Source organism: Trifolium pratense, linkage group LG6, assembly GCF_020283565.1.
Source record: "Trifolium pratense cultivar HEN17-A07 linkage group LG6, ARS_RC_1.1, whole genome shotgun sequence".
In the NCBI taxonomy this organism is placed as follows: Eukaryota; Viridiplantae; Streptophyta; class Magnoliopsida; order Fabales; family Fabaceae; genus Trifolium; species Trifolium pratense.
Genome location: NC_060064.1, coordinates 31955281 through 31979094, shown reverse-complemented (window position 1 = coordinate 31979094; position 23814 = coordinate 31955281). Strand labels below are relative to the sequence as shown.

Here is a 23814-nt window from a genome sequence, read left to right as displayed (position 1 = left end):
CTCTATTTGTAGAGAAAAAAAAAATTATGAATTTTGGTATAAAAAATAAAAAATTAATTTACGACGAAATAATTGAGTTCAAAGTATTAAATGGAAAAAAATCACGCTCAGCCAATAAGACAGCGACACGTGTCCTGCTTTTAAAAAGTAGATTCTTCTCTCTCCAGGGTGTAATCCAGTGTGGTGCACGCGCTGGAATCTGATGGATTCGGATGATCTGGGCTGTCTGATTGATCAGACAGTCTTGATGAGATCAGATCTTGGCTGTCTGATGGAAATCAACGGCCTGTAACCATGGTCCTGCGGTACGCGCGCGACACTGGATCAGATCTTCTCTCTCTGCGAAATCCTTCCACCACGCGCGCCTGTCGGCGCGTGTGATGCACGCGCGCGGATTTTGTGCAATCACACGCTGCCACGTGTCCTGGGGGGAAAAAGAAGTGGGGGGCGCGTGTAAAATTGCAGAAAATTACAGAAATGCCCCTGTTGCTCTATTCTTTCAAAAATTAAAAACATGGGTATTTCTGTCCAACTGAAAAGGTGCACCTTGCTAACTTAGACCCAACTGGGTCTAAGTTAGCAGCCCCCATATATATAAATTGGTTGGAAGAGTTGATGTTAGGCAACATATAAGTAAGATGACGAATAAACTTAATACCTTAAATTTTTGGGTCAAAGTCACTTGTATAGTCCCTCAACTAAGCTCCTCCCTCACACCACCCAAGAGCTAGTCCTTCATATTCAACTTTGCTATATTCCTTGCTCTTTCCTTTCATTCAAATTCCACTAGTTGAAAATAAAATAAGCTTAAGAGTTAGTAGAAAATATGAACAATTAATTTCTACCCTAATTCAGAAGATGCAATGCAATTTCTACCCATAAAAAAAAGTCTTCAGCCGGCCAGCCTATCATCATATAGGTTTTAAATTGTGGTCCACATCCGCAATTGCGGCCGCAATATTGCTGATGCAGTAGCTTTCGCAACCGCATCGCACTGCAATTGCGGTGTGATCTTAATTCACGTGTACGACCATATCATAACCGCATCACAACCGCATCAGACATTTTTGACAATGTTCGTTCAAATTTTCTCACCAAAAAATAAAATTTATGAACTTCAAATCCTAATTTGTGTTAAATCTAATGAAAAATCTTACTTTTAATGATCTCTCAACCTTGTATTTTAAGAACATTCAAATTATGGTTTATGGAATAAACTAAGACTATGCAATGGTGGATAAATACTGTAGTTACATAGTAGTTTTATTATATATAACTTGTGAAATTTCAAAATGATTTCACGCCGCTACAGCCGCATTGCGCGTTGCAGCATCCGCAATGAACGCATTTGCAACAACCGCAACCGCAATTTAAAACCTTATTCATACCTTTGCTTTGTAAATAATTTGTGGGATATACTTCTCATTCCCTATAAATTAAATCAAACTTTCCATGCATTGAGAACAAACATCTTCATCTATTATTTTCTCTGATATCGCTTGAGAATTTTTGAGACAACAAGAGCTGTAGCTGTTGTTTTCGAAGGTCCTTTTTGGTATGTTCTTTTTCTACTTAAGAGTTGTAGCTAGTAAGAATGTTTTTTATAAGCGAGAAATATTACCTCAAAATAACGAAGCATAATTAAGATCTTCAAATTCAGAACATTCCAAATAAAAATCATATAGTAAAATCACTGAGAAAGAAAGTGACAGCGGCGAAGGTGTTGGTGGTGGTGAAGATATCAAAGAGGATGAGAGAAGAATTGAAATCCGTGAGAAAGAAAGTGAGTTATGATATTGAGGAGAGGGAGAATTTGAAATTTGAAATTGATTCTAAGCTAACATGTATCTAGACTGAGGTTTTTGGATTCTAGCCTGCTGCCTGCAAATCTGCAATACGTGAAAGGGACAACTCAAGGAAAGTCTTCTTCCTTCTTTGTTTTTCTGTTTGGCGTGAATCTTTTCTTCTTTCAAGAAATGGGCTTTGCTGGGCCGGATTGTATTGAACTCAATGTATTTGGCCCAGTTTTGCATAACAGAAAAGGAGGGAAAAACAATTCAAAACATTGCCCAAAAGAAGTATGATTTTTGGCATTTAGTACACATAGGATTTTGCTCTGCATTCATGAGAGCTTGACACCTGTCAAATTTTGCCATTTAGATGTGTTGGATGTGTGTAGTTGGAAGGATTTAAAGTCTTCTATATGCAAGTCTTTGGTTTTGTCATTTTGTTAGTCCATTTTTCGTATTACTTTTTCATATTCACATTGCAAAAATTAATTTTCCTTCTCTTCAAATTAATTCCCCTAAATATAAAATCCGGCCAAGCGTTGAGAGGCTCATACATACTATTCATCCATTGTTGCTGACTTGCTGCTGTTTTGGAAGAAGCTTTTCTTTTTGGTATATTTAATTTTATCATTTTCTCTCATCTTCATTATTTGTTAGATTTAGGTGTAGAATTAGAAAAAACCAATAATATTTTCTTCATCATATACTGTCTAATGAACGAAGATTATAGAATTTTCTGAATTTAGTCGTGGTGGATCTGTTGTGTTTAGGAAAGATATTGATTATGGGTAGACCAAAAAGCAAGTACTGGTCTCACGTTACAACAGAAGCTAATGATCCTAAATATTTGGTGTGCAATCATTGTAACAAAAAGTTTAGAGGAGGAGCTTCAAGAATTGAAGCACACCTGCTGGGTGACAAAAGAGGGGGCATTAGTAAATGCTCAAAGTATCCTGCTAATAATGAAGGAGTTAACAACAATATGGCATCCACTTCAAGTAATCCACCACAACCTGTCATTAATACAATTCATGATGTAACACATGATGATCAAGGTAAATCAAACATCTGTTTTTACTAATAATTTTTTTAAACACCCTTACTATACATAATATTCGGTTCATGAATTAACTAACATAACATACACTACAAAAAAACATCATTTACCGCCGCAAAATGCAGCCATAAAGTGAGAAAAACGGCCACAAACTTTGAAATCTGGCCAATTTACCGGCGGCTATGATCGGCCGGAAAATGATTGCTGGTAACATTTACCGGCGGCTTAGGCGGCCGCAAACTTGTATTATTTTTTAACATTGAAAAAGTTACCGACTGTTTAGGCGCCGGTAAGTGGCTGAAACTTTTCAAAAATAATATTTTTTAATTTTCTGGCCATTTTTCTTCAATTTACGGCGGCTTAGACGGCCACAAACTTACCGGCGGCTAAAACGGCCGGTAAGTAATTATTAAATCCGTCGAAAAATCAGTGTTTTCTTGTAGTGATAGAACCAAAATGAACTCGCTTCAAACATTATATCTTGTGACAACATGTGCATAGTATATATTTTTGTTGAAATTTAAAAATTGTGACAATCTCTATCTTTCATTGAAAATGGATGAAGGTACTCCCGAAGTGATTGAGACTCAGAGTCTCAGACCAGCAATTTAGTTAACCATCAAAATAATCTTGAAATGATGAATTTATCTGAAGGTACGAGTTCTAAATTTTAATTCATTATTTTTGGAATTTTTTATTTTTTTTTGCAAAGAAGTACACTTTTGATGAATTTGAATAGACAAATATATGAAACAAGTAACATGAATTATCAGGTGTGAACGGTAGCGGTCATAACAGAAGTGTTTGTGAAAGTGAGATTAATCAATTGGTTCGTGATTTAGATTTTGAGAAAAATGATATTGCGAAACAACTTCAATGTTTGGAGTCTCGTAGAAAAAAGCGCAAGCCAGAAGTTGATTTTTGGTTGGAAGAATTACAAGATATCAAAGAAAGTGTGAGGCATATGAATAACTTAAATGATACTCATCATGTAAGTGAATTGATCCAAAAGATGAAACGACACAAGGAAGAGAAACCTCTCACTTTGTCAACTGAATATGTCGGCTGGAGATTAGATGAAAATATCAAGAAAGTGTTGAAACTTCTTGATGATGACAAAGTCTTTGTCATTGGGATATATGGAATGGGAGGAGTAGGAAAAACTTTACTTGCAACTCTCGTGGAAAATGAAGTCAAAAGGAAAACAACTTTCAAGGATGTGTTTTGGGTCACTGTTTCTGACATCACTAACATCTCAAAATTGCAAAATGATATTGCAAAAAGAATAGGTGTAAAGCTTGATGAAGACGATGAGAGAATTAGAGCATACCATTTGTCTTCCGCATTGGAGAAAAAAGAAAAATCAGTTCTTATTCTGGATGATGTTTGGAGATACATTGATTTAGAAAAGGTGGGAATTATTCCAAAAGTGAATGGCATTAAAGTGATTGTGACATCTCGTTTAGAACATCTATGTCACCAGATGGATTGTTGGTCATATGCTATAATACAAATGTTTCCTTTCAGTTTCCTTCCAGTATTTCAAGAGGATGATGAAGTTGATCAAGATCTGGAATTGTTTAAGCTAAAACTCGGACATGATGGAACACCCAAGACACTTCCACATGAAATAGAAAAGATTGCAAGATGTATTGTAGAGAGATTTCATGGTTTACCTCTTGCAATTAGTGTGATGGCTAGAACAATGAAAGGGATTGATGACATTCATCAATGGAAACATGCGTTGAATCAACTTAAAAAATTTGAAATGGGACCAATGGTGGAAGAAGTCTTCAAGGTATTAAAACGTAGCTATGATAATTTGATGGATAAGGACTTGCAAAATTGTTTTTTGTCTTTTGCATTATTATCTATTGATGGTTTTGATGGAAAAATTATTGACAAAGAAGAGTTGATCATGAAGCTAGTTGACAATGGACAAATAAATAAGAATATGTGTTTGGAAGAAATATTTGATGAAGGGAATACCATATTGAATATGCTTGAAGCCCATTCTTTGATTAGTTCTGAATATTTTGGGTTATACACACATCCCTTGGTGAGAAGTATGGCCTGTTATATCATGAAAGAGAGTCAGAGGAATGTCATAGTGAAATTGAATAATGAGAGATTCACCAAAATACCTCTCTCGTTTGGATGTGCAACTCATTTAGAGTTTGTTCATATTCGGAATTGTGTTATAGAAGAAATCTCAGAGGATCTGTCTCCAAATTGTCCAAAGTTGTCCATCTTGATTATAAATTATGGGTTCATTAGTCATGTTCCAGAGAGTTTTTTCAAATATATGAATAGTCTATCAATATTGGATCTATCCTTTAATAAAAGTCTAGTATCTTTGCCAAACTCCATCACTAATTTGAGGTCACTTGTTTCTTTAATACTAAAAGGATGTGATTCATTGAAACATGTGCCCCCATTGGGAGAACTACAAGCATTGTCAAGATTGGTCATTTCAAAAACTTCCATTGAGGAAGCACCACAAGGCTTAGAAAAATTAAACAATTTGAAATGGCTTGATCTATCCGAAAATGAAAGATTGGATTTGGAATTAGGGTCTTTCTCATCCTATTTGACCAAATTGCAATACCTCGATCTCCGAAACACTCGTGCTGTTATTAAGGTTGAAGATGTTCAAAGGATGAAGATACTGGAATGTTTTCGAGGTGCCATTGACTGCAATCAATTCATGCAAAACAATCTTGATATGAGTTTTGGGCTCATCAAAACATATCATCTCATATTAGGAAATGTATGTGGTAAAAGTGAGTGGAAGAGTTGTTCTAATTTGACTCGTGGTGATTTTAAAAATAGGTGTATAGAATTCCAAGATTGTGATCGTTTCAGCCGCCACATACTACCTAAAGACCATACTCTTCTGCGTATATACAAGAATAATCATTGGGTTTGGTTATGTGATGTTCTTTCATATAGCACTTCTTCTTCTGTAAGGACAATACAAATTAGTTATTGTGATAAACTAGAGAGCTTGTTTTGTTTATCTGGTTCTTGTTCCTTTTGCACCAAGATTCACAAGCTGGAAATTTTGTCTCTTTCACAATTGAAAAGTTTAACTGTCATCTGTAAAGACGTTGTTGATGTTGGACAATCTTTGTCACCGGTTGGCATATTCTCTTGCCTAAAAGAAATTAACATTTCTTTTTGCAATTTGATAGAGAAGTTGTTGACACCACAATTAGTTCAACAACTTCACAATCTGGAGGAAATAACTGTATCAGATTGCAATTCAATGAAAGAGATATTTGCAGTGAGTAACAATGATGACAATGACAATTCCATCATTACACTTCCCAAGTTGACCAGATTGGAGTTGAAAGATTTACCAGAATTGAAGATTGTGTGCAAAGGGATTATACACTGTGAATCTTTACCGGACGTGGACATCGGTTTCTGCCCATGGTTAGATAAACGCTCAACAATGGAAAGATTTGAGATTCCTTATTAATGATTTTACTTTTCCTTTTCATAAAAGGTGCAATTAAGTTCTAATAATGTCTATCTACATTTTAATCTTCTATTTGTACAAAAATAATTATTATATATATATGTCAATCAGTGTTTCTTTTTTGGTTAGTGTCAATTAGTATTTTCCTTTTTTTTTTTTTTATGAATTGAACAATGAGATCGAACTTGTACCGAAGAATTCACCAAAGTGGTGTGGGGGGTGGGTGGCTTTATTCATGAATATTGAAATTTAAAGGTGATCTATTTAGTTTCTTAATTTGGTCTTGATTAACTCCTTTTAAACTTTTGTGATTGTTTTACTTTTTTTTCTCTATTAGTTTTTCTCTAAAATATATTATAGTTGAAAACAGAGTTGCTGCCTTTTGGGATGCTCTAACTAGTCTAAGATAATGTTTTTCTGCCTACACTTTCTTATACTCTCCTCAAAGGGGATTTATTTAATCTATTTTATGGTTTAAATATAAAATAGATGTGGAAGTAAAATTTCATCAATTTCAAAAACTGAATTCTTCCATTAATTTGAAAAACTGTATTGTAGACAGCATCAGAAAGACTTTGGCTAAATTTTACAGGAAACCAAGCTTTATTTTACATCATGAAAAAGCAAGACTCCATTAATTTGAAAAGTAAAATTGTCCATAAGGTATTTCGAGCGAATATTATTATCGTGAATCGTTGTAAATCAATTAAGAGCGTCAGATTTTTTTCTTTTTTTCTTTTTCATATTCGAACTCCAACCTTAAATAAGTTACCGTATCAATTAAATGTTATTATTATATTTATTTTTGGTATATAAATTCAATTTAATAGCTTCCGTATATGTCAAAGGAGATTAATCTTTTTTATTTTTGGTATATAAATTCAATTAAGATATGGTTCCTTCCAATGTTATATTTTTGAGAAAAACAAAGGAGATTAGTCTTTTTTTTTACTTAAATAAAAGAGATTAGTTGTTTTCATATTAATGTTAGATTTTAATTTTTTTTATTGAGGTATCATATTATCCGTATCAAAGGTTCTGGTGTAAGATTTTCTTTTAAGAAAAGTCGTAAAATTAGGATTTCCGTTAAGAGCATCAAACTTCATTGCTTACTTCAGAAATACGACAATAACCAAATTAGGTTTGCTGCTCCTGCTGTTTTGGTAATATTCTTTTTTTCTTCTGTATTCCTTTGTAGTCAAATTTGGTTTAACATATCTTCTCTACTAATTAATCACGCTTAATTTCTATTATTTTTATGGGTCATGTTAGACAGTGCACCCGATGCACTTGTTAATCATACCAAAAAATTGAAATAAAATATAAAGTTAATGGTGGTTGTTCAAAGTCCGCTTAATGAAGTCCTTCCAAAAACTGTATATTATAATTGTTATATTTCGAATTTGACTTCTATGTACCCTAAATTGCCTTCTGTGTTTCAACTGTAAAGTTGTTAAATAAGTTTTGTATTACATATCATAGAGCCTTTACATACAATACACTGATTATATATTCTGATTCTGATTATTGAACAGATGTGAACAGTTTGGATAAAATTATTTTTGAAATTAAATTGGAGACCCTAAAAGGTGTGGTTCGTATTCTAGACGATGAGAAGAAAAATTATCTTAGAGAGCAATCACACTCGTTGGAGCCGTTTGAAATTGTTTTCAAACATCACTTTGATTATTTTCTAGGACAATTACAAAGACTCAAGAAAACTGCCGATAAGTTGAACCAATCCAATGGTGCTTGTGATATAAGTGAAGTGATCAACCAGCTGATGTTGATCTATTCTCTTGTCTGAAAGATTCTTGCTTTTTAATTTACTTTTTTTGTTAAAAGGTGTTGGTTTTAATGTCAATTTTCTTTTTGGATGATGTTTTGCTTTATATTCAACGCCTAATCTACTTTTATGGGTTATGCAATTGTTCATTAAAACACCAAAAACCATTCATTGCACCTAATTGCTCTGCATGAAAGGCAAAAGAAACACCAAAGTTCATGGTAAAACCAGGGCCCTCCCTATATATCGGTTAAAACACTATTAGTGTCAAACTAGTTGGTGTCATTCGATCATAACTCATTTCTTATATTTATTTTTACTTATTATAGTTGTAATGTATTAGTTGTCACATTTTTATCCTTTTGTTTTATAGAAAGACAAAAGCTAAAATGTGCCATAAGGACACATGATAAGCATCTTAATATAGAAAATTATTCTTAAAAGTCGTGTATTTCACTTTTCAAAAGTCAAAGTATTGTATTTTTCAATGCAAGACTTCTACTTTTGGGTTCCTTAACATGTGCCCTTAGGGCACACATTACCAAGACTCTAGAAAGACAAAATGTTTTACAACAACATTAGAGGGAAAACTCCTTCAATTTAAAAAGCAGAATCATAGTACTCCATTAACTATTTTACTCATACGATAGGGAATTAGAATGGAGTTCGAACCCCGACTCATCCACGACGGTCATCCACTTGTGTGTATAAGTTTATAATGACTTTGTCATTTCATTTCGTCTATCTACAAAAGAAAAACTAGAGTCATAATGCTGCTGCCTTTACATTTTTGAAAAATCATCACATGAACGGTAAATAAACTGTATTTTGGTTCTAAAGACACATTTGAGCAGTTCAAATTAAATATTGTGACTTTTCAAAAGTAAAAGTTACTTTGATTGAGAAAAAAAAAACATTAAGAAATCAAATTAGATAATTTTTGTATAATAAATGCGTACGGTATACTTTTTTTCTTTTCACTACTACTTTTGGCCCAATGGACGGTTTAATCTGGTTTGGAGGTTAGTTCTGTCATCGAGTGATTTCGGCCTCTCTCGATCGAGGATGCGGGGATCGAACCGTGGTCTTCCTTACAAAATTCAGCATCAATCACCACTGGATCAACTAACGATCAGTAAACATTGTAGTTTTTACTTTGTCAAATATTTGATTTGTATTCTAAGATAAATTTTTTTTCAGACTCCTTAAAATATATCGTTAGAGCACAGAGCACTAGTTAGAAAAATACAAGCCATGCATGCATCGTACCTACCTACCCAATATTTTTGGATTGACCATGAAGATGGGCATCACCAGGGGACGCCACTAGTCTCTGCTAGTGACCATTCAATACACTGATCAGTTACGAGTTCCCTATATTAATATTGTTTTTTAAGAGTTTTTTTTATTGGCAAATCAAATTAAATATTTGCTCAATGAATTCATTCGACCCAATTTGTCTCTTTGAGAGCGCCATATATCCGATATATAGAGGCAGATGTGGTTAGAACGGCCTTAGATAGCAAAATGGCAAAGGTGACGAGTCAAGTGAAAAAGAATGCCCTTAAATTATATTTAAATTTAATTTCACTATTTTGAAATTTCAAAATTCATTGATATATATATATATATATATATATATATATATATATATATATATATATATATTAAGTACGTAAAGGTTCAATAAAAATTAAAAACATGGTTTATACTTTATTGCTGAGATATACCAAGTAAGTTAAGTCTCAAATTGGTTGGGAGAGTTGATGTTAGGCAAAATATAAATAAGATGACGAATAAACTTAATACTTTAAATTTTTGGGTCAAAGTTACTTGTATAGTCCCTCAACGAAGCTCCTCCCTCACAGCACCCAAGAGCTAGTCCTTCATATTCAACTTTGCTATATTCCTTGCTCTTTCCTTTCATTCAAATTCCACTAGTTGAAAATAAAATAAGCTTAAGAGTTAGTAGAAAATATGAACAATTAATTTCTACCCTAATTCAGAAGATGCAATGCAATTTCTACCCATAAAAAAAGTCTTCAGCCGGCCAGCCTATCATCATATAGGTTTTAAATTGCGGTCCGCATCCGCAGTTGCGGCCGCAATATTGCTGATGCAGTAACTTTCGTAACCGCATCGCACCGCAATTACGGTGTGATCTTAATTCACGTGTACGACCGCATCACAACCGCATCAGACGTTTTCGGCAATGTTCGCTCAAATTTTCTCATCAAAAAATAAAATTTATGAACTTCAAATCCTAATTTGTGTCAAATCTAATGAAAAATCTTACTTTTAATGATCTCTCAACCTTATATTTTAAGAACATTCAAATTAGTGTTTATGGAATAAACTAATACTATGCAATGGTGGATAAATAGTATAGTTACATAGTTTCATTATATATAGCTTGTGAAATTTCAAAATGATTTCACGCCGCAACAGCTGCATTGCGCGCTGCAGCATCATCCGCAATAAACGCATTTGCAACAACCGCAACCGCAATTTAAAACCTTATTCATACCTTTACTTTGTAAATAATTTGTGGGATATACTTCTCATTCCCTATAAATTAAATCAAACTATCCATGTATTGAGAACAAACATCTTCATCTATTATTTTCTCTGATATCGCTTGAGAATTTTTGAGACAACAAGAGCTGTAGCTGTTGTTTTTGAAGGTCCTTTTTGGTATGTTCTTTTTCTACTTAAGAGTTGTAGCTAGTAAGAATGTTTTTTATAAAGCGAGAAATATTACCTCAAAATAACGAAGCATAATTAAGATCTTCAAATTCAGAACATAATCATGATGAAACTATATGTTTATATACATATGCATTTATTTAAGTTTAGTCTTATGTGTTTAGGAAAAATATTGATGATGGGTAGATCAAAACATGAGCACCTATGGATTCACGTTACAAAAGTGGAAAATGGTCGTAAATGGATATGCAAGCATTGTGATGGTAAGTTTAGTGGTGGTGCTTCAAGAATTAAAACACACCTTGGTCGCAAAGGAGGAGGAGGCATTAGACAATGCTCCAATTATCATGCTAATGATCAAGGAATTCACAATATGGCATCCACTTCAAATAATTCACAAGGTGTGATTAATAGAGTTTATTCAACGCAAGATCAAGGTAAATGAGATTCTTTCTTTAGTACTATTCATTTGGCTATATTCTTTTTAATAGAATCTAATTTGAGGTTTTATACATTATTAATAAATTGTATCCGAGTTTGATTTTTTTGTGGGAACAATTCTTGGCCACACTTTATTTACCCCGCAACTAAACTTTGTACTACCATGATCTTATTCAGGCCAGGCCCAGACACAGGTGCAACATGTGTTGTGGCATCGGGCCTCCTAAAAATGAAGGCCTCAATTTTTTTTAAGTGTAGTAGTATTAAACTGTATCTGAGTTCTCCTATATATAAAACCAGTAAACAATTTAAGTACTTAAATGACAATGATTTCTTATGTTACATGACAAACACAATGGAGCAGGCAGGGGAAGTATCAGAAGTATTTTCGAAAGCGAGATTAGTCAATTAAAACAATTGGTTCTTGATTTAGAATGTGAGGAAAACGTTATTACCAAACAACTTCAATGGTTGGAGTCACGGGGCAAAAAGTGCAAGCTAAAAGTTAATGTATGGTTGAAAAAATTACAAGAAATGAAAGGAATCACAGTTGATACGAATAACTTAAATGATGCCAATGTTATAAGTGAATTGATCCAAAATATGAAACGACACAAAGAAGAGAAACCTCTCACTTTGTCAACTGAATATGTTGGGCTGGAATTAGATAAAAATATCCATAAAGTGTTGAAACTTTTAGATGATGACAAAGTCTTTATCATTGGGATATATGGAATGGGAGGGGTGGGAAAAACTTTACTTGCAACTCTCGTGGAAAATGAAGTTAAAAGAAAAACAACTTTCAAGAATGTGTTTTGGATCACTGTTTCCAACATTACTAACATCTCAAAATTACAACATGATATTGCAAAAAGAATAGGTGTGAAGCTTGATGAAGACGACGAGAGAATTAGAGCATACAATTTGTCTTCCGCGTTAGAGAAAACAGAAAAATCGATTCTTATTTTGGATGATGTTTGGAAATACATTGATTTAGAAAAGGTGGGAATTCATCCAAAAGTGAATGGCATTAAAGTGATTGTGACATCTCGTTTGAAACATGTATGTCACCAGATGGATTGCCAGCCAAATGTTATGATAGGGATGTTTCCACTCAGTCGCTACAATGAAGGTGAATATGATTATGCAGATGAAGATGAATATGATGTTGATGAAGGTTGGGATTTGTTTATGATAAATCTTGGACATGATGGAACACCTAGGATACTTCCATATGAAATTGAAAATGTTGCAAGATGTATTGTAAAGAGATTTGAAGGTTTACCACTAGGAATCAAAGTGATGGCTAGAACCATGAAAGGGATTAACGACATTCATCGATGGAAACATGCATTCAATAAACTTAACAAAGTGGAAACGGGACAAGAGTTGGAAGAAGAGGTCTTCAAGGTTTTAAAACGTAGCTATGATAATTTGAAGGAAAAAGACCTGCAAAACTGTTTTTTGTATTGTGCAATAATATTATCTGATGAAATTGGGTGTGACGATTATGAGTTGATCATGAAACTTGTTGACAATGGATTGATCGATGGTAACAGGTGTTTGGAAGAAATATCGGATGAAGTGAAGGTCATGTTGATTAGGTTCGGAGCCCATTCTTTGGATTACACTCATCGCTTGGTGAAAGACATGGCGTGTTATATCCTGAAAGAGAGTAAGAGGAATGCTATGTTGAAATTTAATAAAGAATTAACTGAGATACCTCCCATACAAGAATGGGAAGTTGATTTAGAGATCGTTCATTTCGCGCGTTGTCTTATAAAAGAAATCCCAGAGGGCATGTCACCTTATTGCCCAAGGTTGTCCATATTGATTATAAATCTAGCGAAAATTAGTGATGTTCCAGAGAGTTTTTTTGAATATATGAATAGTCTAACAATACTGGATCTATCCTATAATTATAGACTAGAATCTTTGCCAAACTCTATCACTAAGTCGAGGTCACTTGTTTCTTTACTACTAAAAGAATGTAGTTCACTTAAACATGTGCCCCCATTGGGAGAGCTACTGACTTTGTCGAGATTGGTTATTACGGAGAGTTCCATTGAAGAAGCACCACAAGGCTTGGATAAACTACTCAATTTGAATTGGCTTGATCTTTGCAAAAACAAAAGTTTGAATTTTGAATTTGGGACTTTATCCAATTTGACCAAAATGCAATATCTTGATCTCCGAGATACACGTGTTGTGATTAGGGTAGAAGATATTCAAGGGATGAATAAGCTGGAGCGTTTAGGAGGCATTTTTGACATAAAAGATTACCACAATTATGTGCAAAACATGCCTGAGCTCAAAATGTATTATCTCATTTTCAGAAATGTATCTGGTGAATCAAGAAGATATAATTGGTCCTATGGTAACGATTTGCAAGAATTTTATGAAGGTGGTGAATCAACAAGAGTTAGGACTATACATTTTGAAGACTGTGAAAATTTCTCTTGCACACTGCCGAATGACTTTACACGTCTTGGTATATATGGAAACATTCATTGGCTTTGCTTATGTGATGCTTTGTCATATAATACTTCTTCTTCTTTATATGCAATTAATATTAAAAGTTACCAACAGCTGCAAAGCTTGTTTTGTTTACTAACTTCTTGCTCCTTCTGCACCGAGATTAAGTACCAACTGCAAGTTTTGGTACTTAATAGTTTGGAAAGTTTAACTGGTTTCTATAAAGATGTTGGTGTTGTTGGACAATCTTTGTCACTATGGGGCATATTCGATTATTTAGTATTATTAAATATTTCTAATTGTAATTCAATAGAGACCTTGCTAACACCAGCATTAGTTCAACAACTTCAAAATTTAGATAGATTATTTGTATCGAGTTGTGCTTCGATGAAAGAGATATTTGCTGTGAGCAACAATGATGAAAATGAGAGTTCATTCATTGCACTTCCCAAGTTGACCTATTTGCAGTTGTTGAATTTACCACAATTGAAGATCGTGTGCAAACGCAGTATATGTTGTGGATCTTCAAAACCGAGTTTGAACATCAACTCTTGTCCTGATTTAGAAAGGCACCCTACTGTGAAACTCATAGATTGTGAGATTCCTTATTTTGGAATCTTCACAACTGATATTGATCCTCAACTCATGCTCTTGGATACTCTAGTTAATCTACAATAATGTTTTTCCTCCATCCTCTTCAAGGTGGTTCAATATTCTACTTTTATGGTTATGTAATTCTTAATTAAAGTATAGTATAGTGTAATGTTTTACAATAGGCTAGCTTTATCATTGTATAAGTTTTGTTGATTTAGTTGTTTCTATTTGAATTCATGTCCTATCGAGTTTTTGTACTCTTTTTCCCTTAATCAAGGTTTTTCCCATTGGTTTTCCTTGACAAGATTTTTAATGAGGCAGAAGGATTCTGACACCTTGAGTTTTGGTCTAGTCCCCTCAAGGCTCCTTTGTATCTTTCTTATATTTATTTTTACTTATTATATTTCATTATGGTGCTTCTTAGATGACTACTTTAAGGTGTCAACATAGTTGTAATGTGTTAGTTGTCGCATTTTGGCTTGCTAAGAAAAAAAAATTTGTTTGAGTTCAATATATATATCATTTTGGCTTGTTAAAAAAAAAAAAAATTCATGGTCTTAAGATTGCAAGGGAACGTGGTTACAAACGTATTCATTGTTACTATGATTCTCAAATTGTGGTTGATGTGATTTCAAAGGATTTGAATTATTTTCACTGTTTTGCGGCGGTCATAGCAAGCATCAAGGACCTTCTTCAATTGGATTGGGAAGTCAGTCTTTCTCATTCTCTTAGGGAAGGTAATGCTAGTGCTGATTTTTTGGCAAAGTAAGGATCGACTAATGATAACAAATTGATCTTTTGAGAATCCCCACCTGCGAAAATGGAAAGCATCCTTCAATCTGATGCTTTAAGGGTGCTTCACCTTTATTCTTGATCTCTTTTTCTTTTCTTTGTTTCCTGCCTCCTTTTTGCTATTGTACAAAAAAAAAAGTATTTTCTCAAAGAATTCATTCGACCCAATATGTCCCTTTGAGAGCGCCCTTGGTTATATTTACTACATAGTCAAAATTATTTGTAGTTCAAATAGTATACTTGTAAATTGATAATTGATACACACAATCCATGAGAGTAATATCCGATATATAAGACAATGTACACCATAGCAAGGTGAATCTACTCACCTTCTATGAATTTAGCAAATAGAGGACGATGTGGTTAGGACGGCCTTTGATAGCATAATTGCAAAGGTGATGAGACAAATGAAAAAGAATGCCCTTAAATTATATTTAAATTTAAGTTTAAGTGCTATAGTTTAGAGTGCTAGCAGCCAGGTATGGGGTGGAGGGCGGTAGGGTGAGAGAAGGAGGGAGGATAGGGTCTGCGTGGTGGAAGGAGATTGTGAGATTTCGGGAGGGTAGAATTCGGGAGGGTATTGATGGTGTATGATGGTTTCGAGAGAGTGTTTCGAAGAAGGTGGGGAACGGATCTTATACCTTGTTTTGGATTGATTCTTGGCTTGGGGATAGTCCTTTGAGTGTGAGGTTTAGGCGATTGTTTGAATTGTCGGAGAATAAATCAGTTTCAGTAGCTGAGATGGCTTTGTTAAGATGGGAGACTGGCGGTCAGGCGTGGGCTTGGATGAGGCAGTTGAGGGCGTGGGAGGAGGAGTTGTTGGGGGAGTGTCAGACCTTACTACTTAATATCACTTTGCATGCTCATATTTCAGATAGATGGTAGTGGCAGCCAGACCCAGTTCAGGGATATTTCGTACGTGACACGTATCAGTTATTGACTTCTCAGGACATGGTTACTTTGGGTGAGAGTTTCGATCTTATATGGCACAGACAGGTTCCTTTGAAGGTTTCGATTCTTGCATGAAAACTTTTGAGGGATAGGTTACCAACGAAGACAAACTTTGTTACTCGAGGTATCATTTCAGCGGACGCTCATTTTTGTGTATCCGGATGCGGAGATGTTGAGCCGGAGCATCACTTGTTTCTCACTTGCAGTTTTTTTTGGCTCTCTTTGGTCGATGGTTTGGGATTGGATTGGTTCTATGGCGGTGGACGTTAACAGCTTATCTGGTCACTTTGTTCAGTTTACTCAGTCAGTAGGTGATCAGCGGCCACGGCGGTCTTTTATGCAGCTCATTTGGCTCGCTTGTGTTTGGATCAGCAGCGGAACTAGGGGGTGGCTGAGGTGGGCCACGGCCCACCCCCACCCCAAAAAATAATATTTTTATAAGTATAGAGTATTAGTTTAAGTGTATTATTAATGATTTTAATTTATTCGGTATATATATTAGTACAAATATTAATGAAAATATTAGTTTAGAGTTTTTTTTTTTTATAAGCATTTAGATTTTATTATTGATGATTGTAAGTCACTCGGTACGCATATTAGTTCAAATGCAAGTGAAAATATTAGTTCGTAAACTATATATAAACTAGTAAGCTATAAGCTCATGAAAAAATGTTACCAATTTTTTTTTTCTCAATACAAACTTATAAATTATAAGCCATAAATTTTTTAGCGGCCCACCCAGTAAATTTTTCCTGGTTCCGCCACTGGTTTGGATTATGTGGCCTGAGATGAATCACAGGTTGTTTCGGAACAGACTTCTACTTTGCACCAACTGTTGGACAATGTCAAATTGTTTTCATATTGGTGGTTGAAGTCGACAAATGTTACACTAGTTTCGAATTTTCATTGTTGGTGGTCGAATCCATTGTTATGTATGGGTTTCGACTGATTATTTTTCTTTGATGTTATTGTAAACTTTTGTGGTCTCTATTATAAACTTTATATATATATATATATATATATATATATATATATATATATATATATATATATATATATATATATATATATATATTCCATTTTGGCCTCTTCAAAAAAATAATAAAAATGAAAAAACATGGTTTATACTTTATTATTGTTGAGATATCAAGTGAGTCATATTGATAGGAAAAGTTTATGTTGAGGAACATATATATTAGTAATATGATCCATATACTTAATACTTTAAGATTTTTTGTGAAAATGTGGTGTCAAAATCATTTGTGTGACCCCTCAAAGTCCAATGTGTTGATCAAACCCTGTGAGACCCATGTAAGTGAGAGGATCTATAAAATCTGAAAAAACAATGTTCGCTACTTAATAGCAAACTCAGGGGACGCAAAATCTGAAAAAATACAACTCAGTTCGCTACTTAAGTAACGAGCCTTATAAAATCTAATATTTTTGTCCCCCTCACCATTGTCTCACTCCTATGAAAATATATTTATAAGGTTCGCTAGTTAATGTGTTTTTTCAAATTTTACACCCTTCAATACTCGCCAGTTATCTTGTTAGAGGTGTATTTTGGAAAATTCAGAGGGCGTTTCGGAAGCTCGGAGGGCACGAAAAGAAGTTCTCTAAAATCACTTGTGTAATTTGCTCAAGAGTCAATGTATTGATCATCCAACCTAGTGAAACTTCTCCCTCACGACCAATAATTATGCACCGCCCAAGAGCCAGTCCTTCATATTCAAATTTGCTATATATTTCCTTGCCCTTTTCTTACATTCAAATTCCACTGGCAGAAAATAAAATAAGCTTAAGAGTTAGTAGAAAATATGAACAATTAATAATTGAGAAGATGCAATGCAATTTTTATCCATAAAAAGTCTTCAGCCGGCCAGCCTATCATCATACCCAAGGTTTTAAATAGCGGTCGCGGTCACGGTCGCGGTCGCGTTAAGGATTTCGCGATTTCGGCTGTTACGGCTGTTGCGTTATGAAATACAGTCGTCGCGGTGTGAATAAACCACAATATCGCACAAATCTTATTAAAATTATTTGTACTATGATATATGTATAACAACTTAAATATGAGATAAATGTAAAGTTTTGAACTTGGAAAGAGTTAAAAAGATATAACACTTTATAATTTATGTTCATATTTGTATTAAAAATGTGATTTTTATGCATTTTTATTGGAAAAAATAGAAATCTCTATCTATTAGCATTTTGTCGCGGCCGTATTGCGTTTCTTTGCGGCTGTATCGGTGTTTTGTCGCGGCCGTAACGGCATTTCGGCGTGATTTTTTTTCACCATATAAAAACGGTGAAAAACGGTAACGCTAGGCCCCAATACCTTTTTGTCGCGGCCGTTTTCGCGGTAACGGACCTTTATTTAAAACCTTCATCATACCTTTACTTTGTAAATAATTTGTGGGATATACTTCTCATTCCCTTTAAATTAAATCAAACTATCCATGTATTGAGAACAAACATCTTCATCTATTATTTGCTCTGTTTTAGTGTTTTCTGATATCACTTGAGAATTTTTGAGACAACAAGAGCTGTAGCTGTTGTTTTTGAAGGTCGTTCTTGGTATGTTATTTTTCTACTTTTATCTATTGTGCAATATTGGCCCTCAAGACCTTTAAATACAACCTTAAAAGATAAAAATGTAAAATGACATAAAATAAACTATTATTTAAAATAAACTATTAATTGATACTTAATTTCTGTCACAAATTTTTATTAGGAATTGAAGAAAAAAATTGTGTCCACGAAAACTTGCTAGTGATATTATAGATAATTAGGTTATATTTCTCTACATCATAATTTTATTTTTTTGATGGAATATACATCACTTATTTCTCTTCTGTTTGTTGGTTTTAGGTGTGAGTGGTTAAGTGTCACATCATCTATGAATAGAAAGAATGTTGAATTTATAAAAGATGTGACATGTATATCAAATTTCTTAAGGTTTTAAGTGGAGACAATATCGTTTTAACGCAAGAAAAAATAGCTACACCACCAAAAATTAATATCCTTTTAATATATAGTTGCAAAAGAGAAATATTACATCAAAATAACGATGCATAGTTAAGAGCTTCAAATTCAGAACATAATCATGATGAACTATATATATGTTTATATACATATACATTTATTTAAGTTTAGCCTTATGTGTTTAGGAAAAATATTGATGATGGGTAGATCAAAACATGAGCACCTATGGATTCACGTTACAAAAGTGGAAAATGGTCGTAAATGGATATGCAATCATTGTGATGGTAAGTTTAGTGGTGGTGCTTCAAGAATTGAAACACACCTTGGTGGCAAAGGAGGAGGAGGCATTAGACGATGCTCCAATTATCATACTAATGATCAAGGAATTCACAATATTGCATCCACTTCAAATAATTCACAAGGTGTGATTAATACAGTTTATTCAACGCAAGATCAAGGTAAAATGAGATTCTTTCTTTAGTACTATTAATTTGGCTATATTCTTTTTAATAGAATCTAATATGAGGTTTTATATACATTACTAATAAATTGTATGAGTTCGATTTTATTTGCCCGGCAACTAAACTATGTACTACCGGACCCCTTTCCTTAGGAAAAGGAGAGTTAATACCAAAAATAGAATTGTCCCTTTATGGCCCATTTGGATTAGCTTTTTTTTGAGCTTATGAAAATAGCTTATACAATATAAATTAGGTTTTATGCAATTTTATAAGTTCACACTAATGAAAATTGTATTTTTATAAGTTATTTTATCATAAAATACCTTTAAAAACTTATAATAATATATAAAAATTGCATAAGCTGTTTGTATAAGCTCAAAAATAATCTAATCCAAACGGACCCTTAATATTACATCATATTTTTTAAATTTATACACATTTTGCTTCAATGAAAAAAAATAAAAATAAAAATAAACATTATAAAATGTTCAACATCTATTTTTCCATCCGATGTGGGACTGAATGGACAATTAAAATTCCAACAAAAAATGCTCTAACTAGTATAAGTGTAAAACAGGTGTGTCTGAATCCTATTAGCACATCAAAAAAATGCTCTAACCCGTGGTTGAGAGTGTTTAAAGTGTTCGGTGTCGTGTGTTCAAAGGACTTAATTAATAAAATTGACATGTCATTAAATCAATGGAACAGGTGTGAACGGAAGCAGTTGTAATATAAACGTCTTCGAAAGTGAGATTAATCGGTTAAAACAACTAGTTATTGATCTAGAATGTGAGGAAAGGGATATTGGAAAACAACTGCAATGGTTGGAGTCTCATGGCAAAAAGCCAAAACTAAAAGTTGATGATTGGCTGGAAGACTTACTTGAATTGAAAGAAAGAGTGGATGATGTGAGTGACTTAGAAGACATTCTTGAATTGATCGAAGATTTGAAACAACATAAAGAAGATAGGCCTCTAACTTTGTCGACTGAATTTGTTGGGAAGAAATTAGACTTGAATATCAAGAAAGTGTTGAAACTTTTAGATGATGACAAAGTCTTTGTTATTGGCATATATGGAATGGGAGGAGTGGGAAAAACTTTACTTGCAACTCTCGTGGAAAATGAAGTTAAAAGGAAAACAACTTTCAAGGATGTGTTTTGGATCACTGTTTCCCATAATTCTAGCATCTTAAAATTGCAGCATGATATTGCAAAAAGAATAGGTGTGAATCTTGATGAAGACGATGAGAGAATTAGAGCAGATTATTTGTCTTCCGCATTGGAGAAAAAAGAAAAATCAATTCTTATTCTAGATGATGTTTGGAAATACATTGATCTACAAAAGGTGGGAATTCATCCAAAAGTGAATGGCATTAAAGTGATTGTGACATCTCGTTTGAAACATGTATGTCACCAGATGGATTGCCAGCCATATGCTATGACAGAAATGTTTCCTCTCAATTGGATCAGCGAATATGAAGATAGTGACTATGATGTTGACGAAGATTGGGATTTGTTTATGATAAATCTCGGACATGATGGAACACCTAGGATACTTCCATATGAAATTGAAAAGGTTGCAAGATGTATTGTAAAGAGATTTGAAGGTTTACCACTAGGAATCAAAGTGATGGCTAGAACCATGAAAGGGATTAACGACATTCATCGATGGAAACATGCATTCAATAAACTTAACAAAGTGGAAACGGGACAAGAGTTGGAAGAAGAGGTCTTCAAGGTATTAAAACTTAGCTATGATAATTTGAAGGAAAAGGACCTGCAAAACTGTTTTTTGTATTGTGCAATATTATCTGATGATATTGAGTGTGTCGATTATGAGTTGATCATGAAACTTGTTGACAATGGATTGATCGATGGTAACAGGTGTTTGGAAGAAATATCTAATGAAGTGAAGGTCATGTTGATTAGGTTTGGAGCCAATTCTTTGGATTGCACTCATCGCTTGGTGAAAGACATGGCGTGTTATATCCTAAAAGAGAGTAAGAGGAATGCTATGTTGAAATTTGATAAAGAATTAACCAAGATACCTCCCACACATGAGTGGATAGTTGATTTAGAGGTTGTTCATTTCCAATGTTGTTATTATTCTCCAAAAGAAATCCCTGAGGGCATGTCACCTTATTGCCCGAGGTTGTCCACATTGATTATAAATAGAGCGGAAATTAGTCATGTTCCAGAGAGTTTTTTTGAATATATGAATAGTCTAACAATCCTCGATCTATCCTATAATGAAAGACTAGAATCTTTGCCAAACTCAATCACTAAGTCGAGGTCCCTTGTTTCATTAGTACTAAAAGAATGTAGTTCACTTAAACATGTGCCCCCGTTGGGAGAACTACAGAGTTTGTCGAGATTGGTTATTACAAAGAGTTCCATTGAAGAAGCACCACAAGGCTTGGATAAACTACTCAATTTGAAATGGCTTGATCTTTGCAAAAACAAAAGTTTGAATTTTGAATTTGGGACTTTATCCAATTTGACCAAAATGCAATATCTTGATCTCCGAGATACACGTGTTGTGATTAGGGTAGAAGATATTCAAGGGATGAATAAGCTGGAGCGTTTAGGAGGCATTTTTGACATAAAAGATTACCACAATTATGTGCAAAACATGCCTGAGCTCAAAATGTATTGTCTCATTTTCAGAAATGTATCTGGTGAATCAAAAAGATATAATTGGTCCTATGATAACGATTTGCAAGAATTTTTTGAAGGTGGTGAATCAACAAGAGTTAGGACTATACAATTTGAAGACTGTGAAAATTTCTCTTGCACACTGCCGAATGACTTTACACGTCTTGGTATATATGGAAACATTCATTGGCTTTGCTTATGTGATGCTTTGTCATATAATACTTCTTCTTCTTTATATGCAATTGACATTAAAAGTTGCCAACAGCTGCAAAGCTTGTTTTGTTTACTAACTTCTTGCTCCTTCTGCACCGAGATTAAGTACCAACTGCAACGTTTGGTACTTAATAGTTTGGAAAGTTTAACTGGTTTCTATAAAGATGTTGGTGTTGTTGAACAATCTTTGTCACTAAGGGGCATATTCAATTATTTAGGATTATTAAATATTTCTAATTGTAATTCAATAGAGACCTTGCTAACACCAGCATTAGTTCAACAACTTCAAAATTTAGATGGATTATATGTATCGAGTTGTGCTTCGATGAAAGAGATATTTGCAGTGAGCAACAATGATGAAAATGAGAGTTCATTCATTGCACTTCCCAAGTTGACCTATTTGCGGTTGTTGAATTTACCACAATTGAAGATCGTGTGCAAACGCAGTATACGTTGTGGCTCTTCAAAACCGAGTTTGAACATCAACTCTTGTCCTGATTTAGAAAGGCACCCTACTGTGAAACTCATAGATTGTGAGATTCCTTATTTTGGAATCTTCACAACTGATATTGATCCTCAACTCATGCTCTTGGATACTCTTGTTAATCTACAATAATGTTTTTCCTCCATCCTCTTCAAGGTGGTTCAATATTCTACTTTTATGGTTATGTAATTCTTAATTAAAGTATAGTATAGTGTAATGTCTTACAATAGGCTAGCTTTATCATTGTATAAATTTTGTTGATTTAGTTGTTTCTATTTGAATTCATGTCATATCGAGTTTTTGCACTCTTTTTCCCTTAATCAAGGTTTTTCCCATTGGGTTTTCCTTGACAAGGTTTTTAATGAGGCAGAAGGATTCTGACACCTTGGGTTTTGGTCTAGTCCCCCCAAGGTTTCTTTGTATCTTTCTTATTTATTTTATTTTTTTACTTATTATATTTCCTTATGGTGTTTAATGTCTTGGTTGTCACATTTGTACCCTTTTGTTTTATTAAAAAACAAGTTTTACAACATTTAGAGGTAAAAATCCTTCAATTTAAAAAACAGAATCATCCAAGCTTTGTACTCCATTAACTATTTTACTCATATTCGATAGAGAATCAGAAGTGACTTAAGTTAATTTTACAATGTGGCATGCATCAATCTATATTAATTTGAAAGATATTAGTACATTTTATTAAGAAATCAACTCTGGACTAGACAGCTACAATGTTAAGGAATTCAGTTAAACTTTTAGTATGTATTATTCCTTTTACAATATTTCATGGTTTAACATGTAAACTGACTCTATAGATGATGAATTATCTTCTTCTTTTGTTGCTAGATAATGTAATTACCCAAACCTTCACTTTACGACTCTAATTATTAGTAATAGATAATGTACAAATCAATAAAATAAACAATGTATCAACATCAAATA

General features: G+C 33.7%; 2 protein-coding genes across 11 annotated transcripts in view; both read left to right on the top strand.

Annotated features, from left to right (window-relative positions):
• Nucleotides 1-6454, top strand: part of LOC123889387 (probable disease resistance protein At1g61300) — a 44963-nt gene extending 38509 nt beyond the window's left edge. For 4 of the 5 annotated variants that reach the window (XM_045938690.1, XM_045938698.1, XM_045938697.1 and 1 more), the window contains one exon: nucleotides 4407-6454. In XM_045938690.1, the coding sequence (XP_045794646.1) occupies nucleotides 4407-6331 (1925 nt within the window). In that variant the 3' untranslated portion in view covers nucleotides 6332-6454. Of the gene's footprint in view, nucleotides 1-1622; nucleotides 2403-2560; nucleotides 2846-3412; nucleotides 3502-3620 lie in introns of those variants that run through there. The other variant, XM_045938700.1, reaches the window with a different exon arrangement.
• LOC123889388 (probable disease resistance protein At4g27220) lies at nucleotides 1478-23383 on the top strand. Of its 6 annotated transcripts, none has more exons than XM_045938703.1 (4): nucleotides 1478-1555; nucleotides 10988-11260; nucleotides 19247-19519; nucleotides 20231-23383. In XM_045938703.1, exons 2-4 carry the CDS (start codon nucleotides 10999-11001, stop codon nucleotides 23005-23007), a joined length of 3312 nt encoding a protein of 1103 aa, XP_045794659.1. In that variant the 5' UTR covers nucleotides 1478-1555; nucleotides 10988-10998; the 3' UTR covers nucleotides 23008-23383. The 6 variants fall into 6 exon arrangements, with proteins under 6 accessions (XP_045794659.1, XP_045794661.1, XP_045794657.1 ...); XM_045938705.1 differs by having other exon boundaries at nucleotides 1484-1555; nucleotides 11010-11260; XM_045938701.1 differs by having other exon boundaries at nucleotides 1484-1555; nucleotides 10974-11260.
• Nucleotides 23384-23814: the final 431 nt, after the last annotated feature.